General features: G+C 37.3%; 1 protein-coding gene across 3 annotated transcripts in view; it reads left to right on the top strand.

The window, feature by feature from the left end:
• The window catches only part of WDR44 (WD repeat domain 44), an 81,239-nt gene extending 62,820 nt beyond the window's left edge, over positions 1-18,419 (top strand). For 2 of the 3 annotated variants that reach the window (XM_019949520.3, XM_019949521.3), the window contains 7 exons: positions 6,551-6,673; positions 9,275-9,466; positions 9,674-9,775; positions 9,992-10,107; positions 10,966-11,093; positions 13,681-13,815; positions 17,027-18,419. In XM_019949520.3, the coding sequence (XP_019805079.1) occupies positions 6,551-6,673; positions 9,275-9,466; positions 9,674-9,775; positions 9,992-10,107; positions 10,966-11,093; positions 13,681-13,815; positions 17,027-17,121 (891 nt within the window). In that variant the 3' untranslated portion in view covers positions 17,122-18,419. Of the gene's footprint in view, positions 1-6,550; positions 6,674-9,274; positions 9,467-9,673; positions 9,828-9,991; positions 10,108-10,965; positions 11,094-13,680; positions 13,816-17,026 lie in introns of those variants that run through there. The other variant, XM_019949522.3, reaches the window with a different exon arrangement.
• Positions 18,420-21,235: the final 2,816 nt, after the last annotated feature.

Raw genomic sequence — 21,235 nt, 5'->3', positions numbered from 1 at the left:
TCAGTTTTTGTTCTTAATGCCTTCATCTGTCTCTGTGCTCTTTTCTTAAACTTTCTTTTTTACTTAAGTGTTTATCTATGTACATTTCTACATCTTATTGGCAACAAGATTCTAAGCCCCTCAAGAGTAGGGATCAGCTCTTACTTCACTGTTGTTTCTCTTGAGTATCTAGCACAGTTGATGTTTATAGTGGGTTTTCTGTTTGTTGAAGACTTATTTTGTGCCACGTAATAAGAATTACCTTGTTAATACTGAAAATAACAATGCTGTGAGGTAGTTGATATTCCATACTGTGGATTAGAAGACTGGCCTCTGACCCATCCAAGATCACAAAACTAGTTATGGGTAGAACTTAGATCTGAATCTAATTTTTTTGACTTGTAAGATCATGCTTGGTTCAAGAACGCTATTTAATTTCATTTATTTAATAAGTATTTATTTTTGGATTGGGTTGTTTGCTTTTTTAATATTGAGCTGCGTGAGCTGTTTATATATTTTGGAGATTAATCCTTTGTTGATTCGTTTGCAAATATTTTCTCCCATTCTGAGGGTTGTCTTTTCGTCTTGCTTGTACTTTCCTTTGCTGTGCAAAATCTTTTAAGTTTCATTAGGTTCCATTTCTTTAGTTTTGTTTTAATTTTCATTTCTCTAGGAGGTGGATCAAAAAAGATCTTGCTGTGATTTATGTCAAAGAGTGTTCTTCCTATGTTTTCCTCTAAGAGTTTTATACTGTCTGGCCTTACATTTAGGTCTTTAATCCATTTTGAGTTTATTTTTTTGTATGGTGTTAGGGAGTGTTCTAATTTCATTCTTTTACATGTAGATGTCCAGTTTTCCCAGCACCACTTACTGAAGAGGCTTTCTTTTCTCCACTGTGTATTCTTGCATCCTTTATCCAACATAAGGTGACCATATGTGCGTGGGTTTCTCTCTGGGCTTTCTATCCTGTTTCATTGATCCATATTTCTTTTTTTGTGCCAGTACCATACTGTCTTGATGACTGTAGCTTTGTAGTATAGTCTGAAGTCCGGGAGCCTGATTCCTCCAGCTCCGTTTTCTTTCTCAAGATTGCTTTGGCTATTTGAGGTCTTTTGTGTTTCCACACAAATGGTGAAATTTTTTTTTCTAGTTCTGTGAAAAATGCCATTGGTAATTTGATAGGTATTGCACTGAATCTGTAGATTGCCTTGGGTAGTATAGTCATTTTCACAATATTGATTCTTCCAATCCAAGAACATGGTATATCTCTCCATCTGTTGGTAACATCTTTAATTTCTTTCATCAGTGTCTTATAGTTTTCTGCATACAGGTCTTTTGTCTCCTTAGGTAGGTTTATTCCTAGGTATTTTATTCTTTTTGTTGCAATGGTGAATGGGAGTATTTCCTTAATTTCTCTTTTAGATTTTTCATCATTAGTGTATAGGAATGCCAGAGATTTCTGTGCATTAATTTTGTATCCTGCTACTTTACCAAATTCATTGATTAGCTCTAGTAGTTTTCTGGTGGCATCTTTAGGATTCTCTACGTATAGTATCATGTCATCTGCAAACAGTGACAGTTTTACTTCTTCTTTTCCAATTTGTATTCCTTTTATTTCTTTTTCTTCTCTGATTGCCGTGGCTAGGACTTCCAAAACTATGTTGAATAATAGTGGTGAGAGTGGACATCCTTGTCTTGTTCCCGATCTTAGAGGAAATGGTTTCAGTTTTTCACCATTGAGAATGATGTTTGCTGTGGGTTTATCGTATATGGCCTTTATTATGTTGAGGTAGGTTCCCTCTATGCCCACTTTCTGGAGAGTTTTTATCATAAATGGGTGTTGAATTTTGTCAAAAGCTTTTTCTGCATCTGTTGAGATGATCATATGGTTTTTATTCTTCAATTTGTTAATATGGTGTATCACATTGATTGGTTTGCGTATATTGAAGAATCCTTCCATCCCTGGGATAAATCCCACTTGGTCATGGTATATGATCCTTTTAATGTGTTGTTAGATTCTGTTTGCTAGTATTTTGTTGAGGATTTTTGCATCTATATTCATCAGTAATATTGGTCTGTAATTTTCTTTTTTTGTAGTATCTTTGTCTGGTTTTGTTATCAGGGTGATGGTGGCCTCATAGAATGAGTTTGGGAGTGTTCCTTCCTCTGCAACTTTTTGGAAGAGTTTGAGAAGAATGGCTGTTAGCTCTTCTCTAAATGTTTGATAGAATTTGCCTGTGAAGCCATCTGCTCCTGGACTTTTGTTTGTTGGAAGATTTTTAATCATGGTTTCGATTTCAGTGCTTGTGATTGGTCTGTTCATATTTTCTATTTCTTCCTGGTTCAATCTTGGAAGGTTATACCTTTCTAAGAATTTGTCCATTTCTTCCAGGTTGTCCATTTTATTGGCACAGAGTTGCTTGTAGTAGTCTCTTAGGATGCTTTGTATTTCTGTGGTGTCCGTTGTAACTTCTCCTTTTTCATTTCTAATTTTAATGATTTGAGTCCTCTCCCTCTTTTTCTTGATGAGTCTGGCTAATGGTTTATCAATTTTGTTTATCTTCTCAAAGAACCAGCTTTTCATTTTATTGATCTTTCCTATTGTTTTCTTCATTTCTATTTCATCTATCTCTTCTCTGATCTTTATGATTTCTTTCCTTCTACTAACTTTGGGTTTTGTTTGTTCTTCTTTCTCTAGTTCATTTAGGTGTAAGGTTAGATTGTTTATTTGAGATGTTTGTTGTTTCTTGAGGTAGGATTGTATTGCTATAAACTTCCCTCTTAGAACTGCTTTTGCTGCGTCCCATAGGTTTTGGATCGTTGTGTTTTCATTGTCATTTGTCTCTAGGTATTTTTTTATTTCCTCTTTGATTTCTTCAGTGATCTCTTGGTTATTTAGTAACGTGTTGTTTAGCCTCCATGTGTTTGTCTTTATTACGCTTTTTTCCCTGTAATTGATTTCTAGTCTCATATCATGGTGGTCAGAAAAGATGCTTGGTATGATTTCAGTTTTCTTAAATTTAGTGAGGCTTGATTTGTGACCCGCGATGTGATCAATCCTGGAGAATGTTCCATGCACACTTGAGAAGAAAGTGTAATCTGCTGTTTTTGGATGGAATGTTTGGATGATCTGTCCATTGGTGTAAGTGAGGTGTTAAAGTCCCCCACTATTATTGTGTTACTGTCGATTTCCTCTTTTATAGCTGTTAGCAGTTGCCTTATGTATTGAGGTGCTCCTATGTTGGGTGCATGTTTGTTTGTTTTTGTTTTTTTTTTGCAGTACGCGGGCCTTTCACTCTTGTGGCCTCTCCCATTGCAGAGCACAGGCTCCGGATGTGCAGGCTCAGCGGCCATGGCTCACGGGCCTAGCCGCTCTGCGGCATGTGGTATCTTCCCGGACCAGGGCACGAACCCGTGTCCCCTGCATCGGCAGGTGGACTCTCAACCACTGCGCCACCAGGGAAGCCCCATGTATTTTTATAATTGTTTTATCTTCTTCTTGGATTGATCCGTTGACCACTATGTAGTGTCCTTCCTTGTCTTTTGTAACATTCTTTATTTTAAAGTCTATTTTATCTTATGTGAGTATTGCTACTCCAGCTTTCTTTTAATTTCCATTTGTATGAAATATTTTTTTCCATCCCCTTACTTTCAGTCTGTATGTGTCCCTAGGTCTGAAGTGGGTCTCTTGTAGACAGCATATATATGGGTCTTGTTTTTGTATCCATTCAGCGAGCCTGAGTCTTTTGGTTGGAGCATTTAATCCATTCACGTTTAAGGTGATTATCGATATGTATGTTCCTATGACCATTTTCTTAATTGTTTTGGATTTGTTTTTGTAGGTCCTTTTCTTCTCTTGTGTTTCCCACTTAGAGAAGTTCCTTTAGCATTTGTTGTAGAGCTGATTTGGTGGTGCTGAATTCTCTTAGCTTTTGCTTATCTGTAAAGCTTTTGATTTCTCCATCGAGTCTTAATGAGATCCTTGCCAGGTAGAGTAATCTTGGTTGTAGGTTTTTCCCTTTCATCACTTTAAATATGTCATGCCACCTCCTTCTGGCTTGTAGAGTTTCTGCAGAAAAATCAGCTGTTTACCTTATGGGAGTTCCCTTGTATGTTGTTTGTCGTTTTTCCCTTGCTGCTTTCAATAATTTTTCTTTGTCTTTGATTTTTGCCTGTTTGATTACTATGTGTCTTGGCGTGTTTCTCCTTGGGTTTATCCTGCCTGGGACTCTCTGTGCTTCCTGGACTTGGGTGGCTATTTCCTTTCCCATGTTAGAGAAGTTTTCGACTATAATCTCTTCATTTATTTTCTCGGGTCCTTTCTCTCTCTCTTCTCCTTCTGGGACCCGTTTAATATGAATGTTGTTGTGTTTAATGTTGTCCCAGAGGTCTCTTAGACTGTCTTCATTTCTTTTCATTCTTTTTTCTTTGTTCTTTTTCGCAGCAGTGAATTCTACTATTCTGTCTTCCAGGTCACTTATCCATTCTTCTGCCTCAGTTATTCTGCTATTGATTCCTTATAGTGTAGTTTTCATTTCACTTATTGTATTGTTCATCTCTGTTTGTTTGTTCTTTAATTTTTCTAGGTCTTTCTTAAACATTTCTTGCATCTTCTCCATCTTTGCCTCCATTCTTTTTCTGAGGTCCTGGATCATCTTCCCTATCATTATTCTGAATTCTTTTTCTGGAAGGTTGCCTATCTCCACTTCATTTAGTTGTTTTTCTGGGGTTTTATCTTGTTCCTTCATCTGGTTCATAGTCCTCTGCCTTTTCGTCTTGTCTGTCTTTCTGTGAATGTGTTTTTTGTTCCACAGGCTGCACGATTGTAGTTCTTCTTGCTTCTGCTGTCTGCCCTCTGGTGGGTTAGGTTATCTGAGAGGCTTGTGCAAGTTTCCTGATGGGAGGGACTGGTGGTGGGTAGAGCTGGCTGTTGCTCTGGTGGGCAGAGCTCAGTAAAACTTTAATAGGCTTGTCTGCTGATGGGTGGGGCTGGGTTCCCTCCCTGTTGGTTGTTTGGCCTGAGGCGACCCAACACTGGGGTCTTTGGTGGGGCTAATGGCAGACTCTGGGAGGGCTCACGCCAAGGAGGACTTCCCAGAACTTCTGCTGCCAGTGTCCTTGTCCTCACGGTGAGACACAGCCACCCCCTGCCTTTGCAGGTGACCCTCCAACACTAGCAGGTAGGTCTGGTTCAGTCTCCTATGGGGTCTCTGCTCCTTCCCCTGGATCCTGATGTGCACACTACTTTGTGTGTGCCCTCCAAGAGTGGAGTCTCTGTCCCAGTCCTGTCAAAGTCCTGCAATCAAATCCCGCTAGCTTTCAAAGTCTGATTCTCTAGGAAATCCTCCTCCCATTGCCGGACCCCCAGCTTCAGAAGCCTGACGTGGGGCTCAGAACCTTCACTCCAGTGGGTGGACTTCTGTGGTATAAGAGTTCTCCAGTTTGTGAGTCACGCACCCAGCAGTTATGGGATTTGATTTTATTGGGGTTTTTTTGGTTTTTTGTTTGTTTGCTTTGTGGTTCGCGGGCCTCTCACTGCTGCGGGCCCCCCGCAGGCTCAGCGGCCATGGCTCACGGGCCAAGCCACTCCACGGCATGTGGGATCCTCCCGGACCGGGTCATGAACCCGCATTCCCCGCATTGGCAGGCGGACTCCCAACCACTGCACCACCAGGGAAGCCCCTTATTTTATTGTGATTGCACCCCTCCTACTGTCTCATTGTGGCTTCTCCTTTGTCTTTGGATGTGGGGTATCTTTTTTGGTGAGTTCCAGCGTCTTCCTGTTGATGATTGTTCAGCATTTAGTTGTGATTCCGGTGTTCTCGCGAGAGGGAGTGACATACAAAATCTGGTCCCGCGCCCCTGCACAGTGGCACGTCCGGCGCCTGGTAGGGCCGAGCACCTGGGAATCCTATCCCCTTATGTATCCATCTGGAAGCTTTTGACAGATAGATGTTTGGTTTATGGGTGATGGGCCATCATAATGCCTAAATCAGTTACACTACCCTCTTCTAGCTTTGAAAATTCTATTCTGAGACATTTGACAATTTCTGTTCTCTAATTTGCTTGCCTAAGGTGTGACAGGTGCACAATAACTTTTCATTTCCATGCTGCATTATAGGATAATCTTTTTGAAGACATTTTAAGTGACAGTTAGGGAATTCATGTGAGTTAAAATTCACCAGTGTTATCAATGTGAAAATAACTGAAGTGACGATCAAATGAATAGATTCATAGCTAACTTCTAGTACACGCAGGCTCCAACAACCAAGGCACACTTTAGTCCTCTGTCGGCATCTGGCAGATTTCTTTCAACAGAAGTCATAAGATTCATCCTCATTTCAGAATAGGTAATGTGAAAAAGTCTTAGAATCAAAGAAATATGGTATTTAACTATTTGGGAAAAAAATGGGATTGTCCAAGTGAATTGGATATCTTTGTACTTTATGATGCTGCGTATAACAATAGTAATGACAAAACTCTTGAGATACCTAAAACTAAAAGTTCACTTTTATGGAGTAAGTATTTTTTTTATATGGTGATAAAATAATCAATGTCAATTTCTCCGTAGAACTACTTTCTGCTTTCTTCTTCAATGGATAAAACAGTCAGGCTATGGCACATTTCCAGAAGAGAATGCCTTTGCTGTTTTCAGCATATAGATTTTGTCACTGCCATAGCTTTCCATCCAAGAGTAAGTATTTACATGTTTTTTTGTTATACTATGAGGAAGGTGAGGGAACCAGGTTTCTCTGGAGGGTAATTGGACTACAGGAAAAAAATTATTAATATCCAATAGTTAAGAGCAACTTGATTTAGTGTTTCATTCTGCTTTAAAAATAAGAAAGGAAATAAATATTGTGCTAATCTTCATTAGAAGAGCTGGAAATATTATAGTCTAAATATGACAGTGAAAAGTCATCCCAAATCTTTAATAAGACCTGCAGGGTATAAATAAAGAAATAAAATATCTTATTAAAGAGGAGAGAGGTTGGAGACAGTGGAAGAAGAAAAGACGGCAGGTAAATAAATGAGAAAGGGAAGCATATAGGCAGGAATAGTTGTAGGAGGGTCAGGAAGGGAAGAGACAAAGAGGAAAAGATTGAAAGAGGCAAAGACCAAAATTCATTACAAGATAGACTGAATTCCTATTTCAGGTCTGAAAACATTGTTAATCTTGAGATCCCTTCATACTCATTTTCAATGTAGAAAATCCTTTAATATCTTTCCTCTAGAAAGAATTTCATATGATTTCAACTAAAGGAGAAAAATCTACCATCATGGACTCCAGAGCTATCTTACGCCCTTATAGGATAGAGCCACCAAATGCATGAGGCTAGAGTAGTTTTAGTTCTTTGCAGCTGTAAGCACAAGGGATGTCACGTGTTGGCACTGCTTCACTAGCTAGGTTGAAATAAGTGGAGGGCTTGAGCTGACCCTCGTTGACTTTCCCTCCACTACATTTGTGTATGATTACATTTCCAATCATGTCCTCATCTCTATGTGTTTAGTACCCATTGTCTTTTTAATGCAACCTTTCAATTATATTGACATTTCTTTCTCTCCTTCCCCAAATTAAGAGAGAAGAATGACTTTTTTCTCTCAATATAATTTCCCTCCCTGGGCAGGCTTATAACATAGGCAGTAATAATTCTGAACCCTTAGAGAAGATTTTATTAAGAACTTTTGAAAATTAAAAATGCTTAATCTATGTTAATACTGTATCAGTTTTGACCATCAAGCTTTCGAGGCTTCTTTCTAAATAATATCCCCATCCTGTCACCTAAGGGTGCAACAAAAGGGTAGATTTTACCCCTGTCAGCACCTGTGAGCAAAATCCCCCCACCTCTATTTTAACTATAATGTATCAAGATGGAAAGAGAGGGGTATTAGGTGGTAATAGTTATCTATGTAGTACTTTATTATTAAGGTTTCTGTTTAGTCAATAATTTTCCTATACTTTTATTTGGTTTTATCTTGGAAGCTGAAAAGCCTTATTTCTAAAAATTCTACTGACCTGGAGAATTTATGAGAGGGGCTAGGGAAGAGTGGGGTGGTGTTGACATTTTCCTAGGAAATATGACTCTATCAAATAGTGTTACCTAGAAGAAACGAAGCAGAGTCATAAAAGAAATAGCAAAATGGAGATACACACACATGTACACACATGTATATATGTATGTAAATAAAATTCTGAGTTGTAAGACCAAGATGAAGTATTTTTATTTGTTCAGCACTTCTGCTGGTAGACATTGAGTTGAGCCTACTGTACCATAGCCATAAAAATGCCTATTCTATGAAGGTTATCCTTGACGGGCTTGAGAAGTGGGTAAGAATAATAATCTTGAGTGGAGAAGAAAATCTGTTTCTTGTTTTGGCATCCCAATTATTTTATTTTCTTTTTAATTCTTATGTTACCAAAAATTAGAGCAGCTTCATGGTAGGCTTGGTTTAGTTTAGAACAGGGTTTCTAAACCTTGGCACTAATGGCATTTGGGGTTGGATAATTCTTTTTCGTAGAGAGAGGAAAGGCTGTCCTGTGCATTGTAGGCTGTTTAGCAGCATTCCTGGCCTCTACCCACTAGATGTCAGTAGCGCCCCACCCTCTAAATTGTGACAATTCCAAACTGTCTCCAGACATTGCTAGATGTCTCCTGTGGGGCCAGGCTGCCCCCAGCTGAGAACCCCTGGTTTGAGGTTGAGAATTTAAATAGTGAAGCAATTCTCTGCTGACAGGGTATCAGAGTTCCAAAACTTGACTGGTTCTGTGGGCTAACTGGCATTAGTTACTCTTTTATCCCTCTGTTACATGTATCCCAAGGAAGGTATGGGCAAATGTACCATTTTAGGATAGTATTTCCCAAAGCATGTTCCTTGAATTGCTAGCCCTGCTAGATATCCCTACCTGACCCCCAAAAAAGTCGCCCGTTAAAGATTCAGAGTGCGTGTTAACTGAGAATCCTGTTTAACTTTGTGTAACCCAGAATTTCTCAAACTTATTTGACCACAGAACCCTTCTACACAATGTATACTCAAACACATTATCTATTAACATCTATACCTTGGGAAAAGCAGTTTAAGGGTATGATAAAGTGATTAGAATGTCATTCCTCCAAAATGAATACTGAGGTTTCTAATTGTTGTTTTTAGTGACTGAAATAATGCTTACTTTAATACTTTTAAAATGAAATCTATATATTTTAACATTATTTCTAATAGACTTAATGTATTGATTTGCTAATGAGTTTTTCTTCATGTGATAAAATGAAACCTTCCTCTTTCATCACATTTTTAGGATGACAGGTATTTTCTAAGTGGGTCATTGGATGGAAAGCTCCGCCTTTGGAACATACCTGACAAAAAAGTGGCTTTGTGGAATGAAGTAGATGGTCAAACAAAATTGATCACAGCTGCAAATTTCTGTCAGAATGGCAAATATGCAGTGATTGGGACATATGATGGCAGGTGTATTTTCTATGATACAGAGGTAAATGACTGTCTTGTATAAATTACATACTTGAATACATAGATACTTTTGTGGTTTGGAATAAGTTGGTGTATCCTGTCTGGGCTTTAACTGCCTTATCTGTAAATTGGGACAAATAATACCATGTTTGTCTGTGAGTTGGCTCAGATGATCTTTGAGTTTCTTTCTAATTCTGATCTTTTTAAATTGTGATTTTTTTTTTTTTAGCATTTGAAATACCACACACAGATACATGTCCGATCTACCAGAGGGCGCAACAAGGTTGGAAGAAAAATTACTGGCATTGAACCTTTACCTGGAGAAAATAAGGTACTAGGTATTCAAAACCATCTGTCTCCACACTATATATAGACTCCTGAAAGTAAGTTCTTCATATCTTAGCTAAGAATATATTTCCTTTCCTATGGAATATTGCTTTTTCTAGTTTTGAGATATATTCTGTATGTGTCTAACACCCTTTTTTGGTTGTACCTTAGCACAGATTAAAAGATGGTATTTTTAACTTTTCCTTTGATTTGTTTTTAGATACTGGTAACTTCAAATGACTCCAGAATCAGACTGTACGATCTTAGAGATTTGTCACTGTCCATGAAGTATAAGGGTTATGTCAACAGCAGCAGCCAGATCAAAGCAAGTTTCAGGTAAATTGACAATGAGGAATTCCCAAAAGGGATCAGAACATTTCTCCCCTACTCCCATTTTTCCATTGATCTATGGCTTATGTTTATATGGTGCTGTTAGTTACTTTGCAGTTTTACAACTGGTGTCTCATATTATCAGTCCTACTTACATTATCCAGCTGTTTGGTAGAGTTCGAATTGCCCCTGCTCTGTGGATGAAGAAACCAACACCCAGAAAATTAAGTAATTTGCCTAAAGTCACACTGGTAGTTGCAGAACCAGGATTAGAAGACCCAGCTCCAGAATTTGTGCTTTTGTACTTTCATGTATGCTTTCTAAGAGGAGATTTACCCCACCACCGCCCACCCCACCCATGGCCTTGATCCTTTTAGGTACAGAAGCTAATAAAGCATTTCGAGACCCTAAAGTACAGTGTCCTGTACTTACACCTTTGCATATCATTATTATTTGAACTGTTAGTTTGGGATCTGCAGGCTCTCCTGAAATACCTACCTTTTCTTCCTTTATAGCCCTCCTTATTTCAGCTCTTTTCTTACCAGTTCTCCTTTCTTCTTGAATTACCCAGTAATTTAATTGGTAAAGCATTCTGCTTCTCTCTTTTATCTCTTAAGTAGGCACTCATCCCAGTGTGGGTTAACCCAGCAGCAGTTACCTAGAGCTTCGATGAAAATACTAATGCCACTGGCCACCCATGTCAAACCTACACGTTCAGGACCTCTGGAGTGAGACTAGGAGTCTGTATTTCAACAAGTTCTCTTGGCTGTTTTCTTAGGTGTTTCGAACTAGAAAGCTCTGATAGAGGGAAACCTAAAAAAACCCACAACTTTGATTTTTTTTTTCTTTCTTCCCTAAATGTAGCCATGATTTTAGTTACCTCGTTAGTGGCTCAGAAGATAAGTATGTTTATATCTGGAGTACTTATCATGACTTAAGCAAGTTTACTTCAGTGAGGAGAGATCGTAATGACTTTTGGGAAGGTATTAAAGGTAAGTAAATGCATACTTTTATGTGTCTTATAAGTGAATAAAGTTAAAATGGAGATGTATTATAAGTAAATTTGTATAGGCTTTATTTCAGAGAGATAGTTTGGCAGTTTTAACTGCTTTCGCATTGTATTGGCTTTGTTTGATTTTTCTGTACCAAGGAAGAACATATACTTGTCTAAAATTTGAGAAGTCATGGAATCTCAGAACTTGTATGTGGTTTTGGTGGGGTTTTTTTTTTTAACATCTTTATTGGAGTATAATTGCTTTACAATGGTGTGTTAGTTTCTGCTTTATAACAAAGTGAATCAGTTATACATATACATATGTTCCACTGGTGGTTTGATAGGGATTGCACTGAATCTGTAGATTGCTTTGGGTAGTAGAGTCATTTTCACAATGTCGATTCTTCCAACCAAGAACATGGTATATCTCTCCATCTGTTTTGTATCATCTTTAATTTCTTTCATCAGTGTCTTATAGTTTTCTGCATACAGATCTTTTGTCTCCTTAGGTAGGTTTATTCCTAGGCATTTTATTCTTTTTGTTGCAGTGGTAAATGGGAGTGTTTCCTTAATTTCTCTTTCAGATTTCTCATCATTAGTGTATAAGAATGCCAGAGATTTCTGTGCATTAATTTTGTATCCTGCTACTTTACCAAATTCATTGATTAGCTCTAGTAGTTTTCTGGTAGTCTTTAGGATTCTCTATGTATAGTATCATGTCATCTGCAGACAGTGACAGTTTTACTTCTTCTTTTCCAATTTGGATTCCTTTTATTTCTTTTTCTTCTCTGATTGCCATGGCTAAAACTTCCAAAACTATGTTGAATAATAGTGGTGACAGTGGACAACCTTGTGTTGTTCCTGATCTTAGAGTAAATGGTTTCAGTTTTTCACCATTGAGAACGATGTTGCCTGTGGGTTTGTCACATATGGCCTTTATTATGTTGAGGTAAGTTCCCTCTATGCCTACTTTCTGGAGGGTTTTTATCATAAGTGGGTGTTGAATTTTGTCGAAAGATTTTTCTGCATTTATTGAGATGATCATATGGTTTTTCTCCTTCAGTTAATATGGTGTATCACATTGATTGATTTGTGTATATTGAAGAATCCTTGCATTCCTGGGATAAACCCCACTTGATCATGGTATATGATCCTTTTAATGTGCTATTGGATTCTGTTTGCTAGTATTTTGTTGAGGGTTTTTGCATCTATGTTCATCAGTGATATTGGCCTGTAGTTTTCTTTCTTTGTGTCATCTTTGTCTGGTTTTTGTATTAGGGTGATGGTGGCCTTGTAGAATGAGTTTGTGAGTGTTCCTCCCTCTGCTATATTTTGGAAGAGTTTGAGAACGTTATGTGTTAGCTCTTCTTTAAATGTTTGATAGAATTCGCCTGTGAAGCCATGTGGTCCTGGGCTTTTGTTTGTTGGAAGATTTTTAATCACAGTCTCAATTTCAGTGCTTGTGGTTGGTCTGTTTATATTTTCTGTTTCTTCCTGGTTCAGTCTCGGAAGGTTGTGCTTTTCTAAGAATTTGTCCATTTCTTCCAGGTTGTCCATTTTATTGGCATAGAGTTGCTTGTAGTAATCTCTCATGATCCTTTGTATTTCTCCAGTGTCAGTTGTTACTTCTCCTTTTTCATTTCTAATTCTGTTGATTTGGGTCTTCTCCTTTTCTTTCTTGATGAGTTTGGCTAAGGGTTTATCAGTTTTGTTTGGCTTCTCAGAGAACCAGGGTTTAGTTTTATTGATCTTTGCTGTTGTTTTCTTCAGTTCTTTTTCATTTATTTCTGCTCTGATCTTTATGATTTCTTTCCTTCTGCTAACTTTGGGAGTTTTTTGTTCTTCTTTCTCTAACTGCTTTAGGTGTAAGGTTAGATTGTTTATTTGAGATATTTCTTGTTTCTTTTGGTAGTATTGTATTGCTATAAACTTCCCTCTTAGAACTGCTTTTGCTGCATCCCATAAGTTTTGGGTCATCGTGTTTTCATTGTCATTTGTTTGTAGTTATTTTTTGATTTCCTCTTTGGTTTCTTCTGTGACCTCTTGGTTATTAAGTAGTGTATTGTTTAGCTTCCATGGGTTTGTATTTTTTACAGATTTTTTCCTGTAATTGATATCTAGTCTCATACCATTGTGGTCGGAAAAGATACTTGATACGATTTCAATTTTCTTAAATTTACCAAGGTTTGATTTGTGACCCAAGATATGGTCTATCCTGGAAAATGTTCCATGAGCAGTTGAGAAGAAACTGAATTCTGTTGTTTTTGGATGGAATGTCCTATAAATATCAATGAAGTCCATCTTGTTTAATGTATCATTTAAAGCTTGTGTTTCCTTATTTATTTTCATTTTGGATGATTTGTCCACTGGTGAAAGTGGGGTGTTAAAGTCCCCTACTATGATGGATTTGGTTTCTTTTAAGAAAATATTTTTGGGTTTTAAATAGTTCTTAGTTACTTATATGTTAGTTTTTAAAGGTACTTGCATATAACATACACTATTATGTTTTTTGAAGTATTATGCTTTTTGTCTTGATGTTTAGAATCAAGTTTATTAGTTGTCTTAAAGTAAATTTTTTTCCCCAGCCCATAATGCAGTTGTTACATCAGCCATCTTTGCTCCAAACCCAAGTTTGATGTTGTCTTTGGATGTGCAGTCTGAAAAATCAGAAGGGAACGATAAAGGTGAAGATGCTGAAGTTTTGGATAACATGCCCTCTGGTAGGTATTCATATTTTATTTGTCCTTCGTTTTCTCTAGTCAGCCTTTAATAGCCTCATTGACCTGTGGGTATTATGAGGTCTTCATGAGTATGAAGAATATTTCCTTTATGCAACATAATGGTTGTCAGATGTTCATTTCTGAACATTTTGGTAATATAGTTCTTGCAAGTTTTACTTCTTTTAAATTCACCTGGGAATTAAAACTGAAACTTTTGAAAGTTGGTAATTTTTTTTATGGACAACTATTCTCTTTAGAGAAATGCAAACCAGACATAAATACATACAAGATAAATTATCTGTCTCTGCTGCACTATAATCTCTGTGAGGACAAAGATTTTATGTGTTTTATTTATTGTTGTAGGGCCAGTGCCTAGCACAGTGCTTGCCTGCATATAGTAGGTGCTTAATAAACATTTACTGAATAAGTGAATTAAACCAAAATGAAAGCAGTGTCCTTTTCTAATTGCCACAAATTTACAGCTTCTCATAGATAACTATCTACAAGCCAGTAATTCTTGCCCTTTGCAGCAAATACTTTGAGAAGGAATAGTACTTTCAATTATATAAAATGCTCAGATTAGGAAGTAAAAAGAAACCGTCAAGTAGTATTGAGTGCCAATTATATAAAAATGGTCCCTCTTAATTCTTAAGAGTAAGGTAAAACCATGGAAACTTGGACCAGTTGTTAATGAAAACAAGTTTGTATTGTTAAAATCTATTGCAGAATATTTTATTAAATGTGTTTTCTCACTTTAGAGACTATAACCAGGCCTTGTAGAGAGTTATAAAGTCACAACAATAGATACAATGTAGTAAGAGTGCTTCTAAAAGTATTTGAATACTAAAAAGTTCTCAAGCATTTTTCTCATTTAATATCAAGTAATTTCCCTTGCGGCATTATTTGCACTATACACTGTACTAAATACACTATTTTTTCTGTCTGTGAAGAAAAATTTTGATAGCAAAGATGAACTTCAGTCTAGCACTTCTTTCTTTTATTTTTTAAATTTAAATATTTATTTATTTATTTATTCATTTGGTTGCGCTGAGTCTTACTTGTGGCAGGCAGGCTCCTTAGTTGTGGCATGTGGGATCTAGTTCCCTGACCAGGGATTGAACCCAGACCCTCTGCATTGGGAGCATGGAGTCTTATCCACTGTGCCACCAGCGAAGTCCCTAGCACTTCTTTTATTACCAGATTTAAAAATCAACCAACTCAGAATTATTACACCTTTACTAAATGCCTGTTTGGAAATTTCTTTTCATTTTCTTTTTTTTTTTTCTCACAGTCAAATCCTACTTCTCTCTTCTAAATTAAGTCATTTGGTTGGTTTTTTTTCCTTTTCTTTTTCCCCAATACCTTTTTACACTCTGCACATTTCCCCTACACATTGAACAGAAAATTCTAGCTTTTTAAACCATTTGAGGAAAAATGAAAAGTACCTTTTTTAAACTTCTCAAACTGCACCATATTAACATGGTTCAGTTATTACTTCACTGCGTCCTTTTTAAAGAGGCACAACTTTGGATCATACTCAGATTTGTGTTTGCTGTTTTGTACCTGTGTAGATATACTCTAAGAATAAACTCTTAAACTCGGGGTATGAGATCATAAAATATATCTGATTGCCCTCCTCTTTATTCTGACGTATTTGGCAACTTAAGCTTCAGTTTTCCTCATGTTTAAAATGGTGATAATACCTCGTTTATAAGGTTGTGATATGGGCAGAAGACCTCAATAGACATTTCTCCAAAGAAGACCTACAGATGGCCAACAGGCACATGAAAAGATGCTCCACATCGCTAATTATTAGAGAAATGCAAATCAAAACTACAGTGTACACACACACACACACACACGGGAATATTGCTCAACCATAAAAAAGAATGAAATAATGTCATTTGCAGCAATGTGGATGGACCTAGCGATTATCATATTAAGTGAAGTAAGTCAGGGAAAGACAAATATATCACTTATATGTGGAATCTAAAAAATAGTACACATGAACGTATTTACAAAACAGAAACAAACTCACAGACATAGAAAACAAACTTATGGCTACCAATGAGGAAGGGGGGAGGGATAAATTAGGAGTATCTCCAAATCACTTTGCTGTACACCTGAAATTAACACTATTTTAAATCAACTATACTTCAATTAAAAAAAAAAGATACAGCTGACAACTAAAAAAAAAAGACAAACCAAGGTTGTGAGAAGAATTAAAGATAACACATGTAAGGTGTCTAGCAAAATGCCTGGCATGTAATAGACATTATCATCTTCATTATATTGTATCTTATAAGGCATTTCTATATATATATATATATATATATATATGATGAATTATTTTCTTCTCTAGCCTTTCTGATATCCCTCAGTTGTTTGCTGCTGCTTCTGCTGCATAGCACTACTTTGAGATATACCAAAAGTGTGGTTAGGAATGTTCAGCAGCTTAGCATATGTTTTTAACAAATCTAAGTGAAACCATTTTGTCTAACTCATCCTGTACACAACTTCCCAGTTAAAGTTTGGATTATTTTCTTCCTTAGTAATCAGTCCTTCTTAAGCCCACAATTTTTGCCTATGCATAATAGTTAACACTGAATTTTGTTCATTAAATGTTTTTACCAGCAAATGTAAGTGGTAAGCGTTTTTGCCATTCAGCGTAGTAGCTACATGGTTCTTCAGTATGGACTGGAAAGGCAAAAGGTTCTCTCAGCATTCACAGAGTGATCGTGTGTGCTTCATTTCATGGCAGTTCCAGTATGTCTGCTGTACAGTAAACCTTACTATCAACCTCATTAGTGAACCCTGTTGGCAAAAGACTTGCCCAGCTGATCCCATCCTGCCAACATTCCAGTCCTGGGGCTGAATAACATGCTAGCCTCTTGTCGCGAAATGAAGAATTAGACAACTTAGAGGCCTTGGCTGTCTGGGAGTAAATCCAGGCATCCTGGCCCCAAGGGACCATAATCTCTCCTTAGCTACCAGGAAAAGAGCAGCTAAGACAAGGTAAGTGGAAGTGAGCCTCAGAGAGGAGAGGTACAGGAGGATGAAAGGATCACAGGAGCAAGCCAGAAAAGAGAGACTGAAGGCTGGGAGAGGTTCTTCCACCCCAAAGGTAGAGGGTCATGGGCATGTGACAGTTGTGGCAGCAGGCTTCATATTCTTTTAAAATCAACTAAAAACTTTCTTTTATGCTTTTAAGGTATTATGAAGACAGATAACACAGAAGTTCTTCTCTCTGCTGACTTCACTGGAGCAATCAAAGTGTTTATTAACAAAAGGAAAAATGTATCTTAATTTGAAATGACATTTAAAATAAACATATCAGTAAGTTTCTATATGTATCAGAACTGAAAAAGAGTTATAGTGTTTCAGGCCAACATCCTTTTTTTAATTTTTATTGGAAGTTGTTCAAATATAATATATTTTTTGAGAGGCAACGTTAATGATCTAGTAAACCCGGGACTGATAGACTAGAAAGGAATGTAGCTAGAATAACATTGCCAAACATTAGGCTTTACGTTTTGTTATGTTTGTGTTATATAATTGTGAACATGCACAGGTTTCTGCATGAAAATATATTAATATATTAATCACATGTGTGTGCCTTTTGGTTACATGCACTAAATCTAACAGAGTTAAATTATTTCAGTGGCTCTTTTGGCCTCTTACTGAGGGGGAGTGTCTTGTTTCTAGCTTAAATAATTTCTTTTGCACAAAATTTCATTTTTAAGAGAAATGGTATCTTTTGACTGAGTTAATATTTTTTAAATGTTATATAGGTTTTCAATAGGTCAACAACCATGTGTAAATGGTTTTTATAAATTTCTCAATTTGGGGACTTTTTTTGTGTGTGGTCTAAATTGTGGACTTAAGATTCTTTTTTTGTATGTGTGTATGTGTGTGTATATATATATATATATTCTTTTTTTTTTTTTTGCCACACTGGAGCACAATGTTTCCTATGTAAAGAATTCTTTTCATTCTTTATCCATGAGCACCAGGCTTTGCTCACTTAAAAAAATTAAGCCACATTAAGGAGTGAGTCTTCTTTTTTTACAATAATGTAAAAATGGACAGTTTACATTTTTTAAAGCATTGTAGTTTTAAAAATTAAGCTGTTTTGTGTTGTTGAATTTGAAAGCCTTTGTAAATATTGATATAATGTACCAATGAAATAACATCTGGGGTGATGAACCCTGATAATGTTGTTGATGGTTAGCATATGTTTCTGAAAATTAAATATGTATTATTAAAAGTTGGTGACCAAAACTTGTTAAACATATGACTTTATTTTCAGATGACTTCGGTAAATTGAGAAATGTAAAAAAACCAAAATCTTGTTTTATAATTTGATTTTTAGCAAGCAGAGATCAAATTTTGGACCCCTAAATTATAATGCATTAGCTACATACCTTTAAGAAAAAAAGTTTTTTATTCTAGTTCTAAAATGAACACTGCTAACAGTTCATCTGTATGCTTATATGTTCTTTACTGCATTTGTTTTCAGTATATAGGTGAGAAGCTGGAGAGCCGTGATCACATCCTTATCAATCAGCATGGTCTTTTAAAAAAAATTTTATTTTATTTATTTATTTTTGGCTGCGTTGGGTCTTCGTTACTGCACATGGGCTTTCTCTAGTTGCGGTGAGCGGGGGCTACTCTTTGCTGCGGTGTGTGGGCTTCTCATTGCGGTGGCTTCTCTTGTTGCAGAGCGTGGGCTCTAGGTGCACGGGCTTCAGTAGTTGTTGCTCGCGGGCTCTAGAGCACAGGCTCAGTAGTTGTGGCGCACGGGCTTAGTTGCTCCGCGGCATGTGGGATCTTCCCGGACCAGGGCTCGAACCCGTGTCCCCTGCATTGGCAGGCGGATTCTTAACCACTGAGCCACCAGGGAAGCCCATCAGCATGGTCTTGAGGTGTCATGGATTTTCTAGTTCATTGCCTATTATTTGCCTTGGTTTTACCCCTATGCTGCTTTCTTCCTCTTGCCAGTGCTTTGCTTTCTCCTTCCCCTCCTCTCACCTCCCTCACACTTCTCTCCCCACCTCTGCTCACTTTTCTGTACTCTACCTGACAGACCGAGTTGTTATGCCATTGGTTTTTTAACCAGTCACTTTCGTAGTCTCAGGGTCTGGATGGCAGTGTGATTGGTCTAGTGTGTCAAAGAATTCAGTGTCTTCAACCCTCTTGGCTTTCACTGACTTCTGCCTGAGGCCTTGTAGTCTGCTGCGGTGCTAGATGTTTCAACTGCAGATAATCAGGGTGTTGCCAATATGAATATTTCCTGATAGGTTTTATGTGGTTTCTTGAACAAAAAGGCAAAAAATAGTTGGGATGCAAGCTTAAGAGAACAATACTGACACTTCTAAATTTCGTTTTATAAATTGTTGGCTATCACTATATAAATACACTGCGAAGTTACAAGTCAGAAAGTGAGTTTGAAAAGGTAGCATGAAGATGTATACAAAGAAAAATTGAACAATATTTTTGCCTAAAATGAATATTAGAAACTCACTGTAATAAGTTGTGTGGTATTATAGGAAGGAGCACAGATTCTAGAATTAGATAAACTTAGATTTGGTTTCCTCTGTTAGCACCTTCCTTCAGCAAGTTATTCTGTATTAATTTCCATGTCCTTATCTGTAGTACAAGAATATCTAATGGAAATTATAAAGATTTACTGAGAAATCGTGTATGTATAAAGCTTGGTACCTAGCCAGTAGGTGTACTCAACAAACACACATTTCTCACTGCCTCTCCCGAATCCCTGAGTACCCTCCTAGACCAAAAAAAAAAAAGATGTGGAAGTGCTGTCTAGATATTGAGATTTCATGGACAAATAGTATTTTAGGGATTGACATAGGACACCAGCCTTTTTCTGCCAACTCAACACTTTTAAAAACTGCCACCGTCTACTATCACCTCATCATAAAAGAGAGAAAATTTTAATACTAAAAAAGTCACTAAGAAAAGTTAAGCACAATCTTATCTTAGAGCAACAAACAGTCTAAAGTGAATAAACCTAGCTTTTGAAAAAAGTAACCATATTACCTTATTTTCCCTTTTTCCTTTGGTGAAAATTTCATCACAGACTTGGTGTGGCTGCCTGAACAAATTTAAAACCACATTTCATTGAAAACTCTTTGAAGAGTCATATTGAGCCTTCCCCTGCCTCCATCTTGTTTACCTTAATTGGAATTAAAATATGAATGACTCAACATACTTAGCATGCCATTTTCTCTGGTCTTCAAATTATACAGCTGGGTAGTTGCTTTTTATTCTTTGAAATATATGTTTAACATTAATATATCCATCCCCAAAATTCTAGTTTCAGTTGTATAATTTTGAGAGCCAGCTCTCCTCACTGATACGAAAAAATCAAATTATCAGAATGTTTCTAAGTTATTTAATTATTATGGGGATTCAAGATAAAGTTTTCAAAAGAAAATCATTCCCAGTTTCACTGGTTTCTAGCTTCCTGCCTTCTTCATTAAGCAGATGTTTATTGAACACCTACTATGTACAGACCACTGCTGGGACTAGAAAAGAATAAGGCAGCAGCCATGTGCCAGAGGAGCTCACAGTCTGATGATGGAGAAGATGGCCACAGAAACAAGTAAGAGACTTGGAACTATCTTGTGGCTGTGGCCCTAGAAATGCCCCTTCTCATCCTATCCCCTGTCTGTTCTACCCTTCCTAGTAACTCATGGCAGCCACTTGATTCTCAGGCCCATCTTAGTTCATCTAGTATTACAAATAGCAAGGATAATATGGGTAAAAGACCTTATGAGTAAGCCATAGGTAAGGTGATAAAAATGGAGTACCCACCATGCCAACATCTTCGCTGGTCTCTGGCTCCCTCCTCCCAGACTAAAATCATTGTCCATTTCCTCTAAATTCTTACCTGTCTTCTGTTTTGAGCTAACTCCTGTTTAACAGACCCCCCCTTCCCCGCAACTGCTCTCCTGTTCCCTTCAGTTCTGAAGCTTGGTCCATTTTTCTTTCGTTCTCCAGATTTGAGTCATCTAGTCTTGGGGAAGCCAGGTTCCCCCTGTTAGCCACAACCACTTGGCTGGTGTAGACCCATGCACATGAAGTAAATTCAGGTTGATACAGCAGGGCCAGCGTGAAGGGTGGTGTGGAAATGAGGGGAGAGATCCACTGCAGAGTCCCCAGCAAATCAAATGTCATCACGTAGGTAATCTACGGTGGTCCAGGCAGATGGAGTTTGCCTGTACGTCCAGCTACCCTGCATTACATTTTTAAATTTTTATTTTGGAATAACTTTAGATTTACAGAAAAGTTGCAAAGAAAATACGGAGTTCCCATATACTCCTTACCCAGTTTCCCTTAATGTTAATATCTTACGTTACCATGGCACAGCGATCAAAACTAAAACCCACATTGGTAC

This window comes from Tursiops truncatus, chromosome X (assembly GCF_011762595.2).
Source record: "Tursiops truncatus isolate mTurTru1 chromosome X, mTurTru1.mat.Y, whole genome shotgun sequence".
In the NCBI taxonomy this organism is placed as follows: domain Eukaryota; kingdom Metazoa; phylum Chordata; class Mammalia; order Artiodactyla; family Delphinidae; genus Tursiops; species Tursiops truncatus.
The sequence above is the reverse complement of the archived record's forward strand: the minus strand, read 5'-3'. Positions and strand labels throughout refer to the sequence as shown.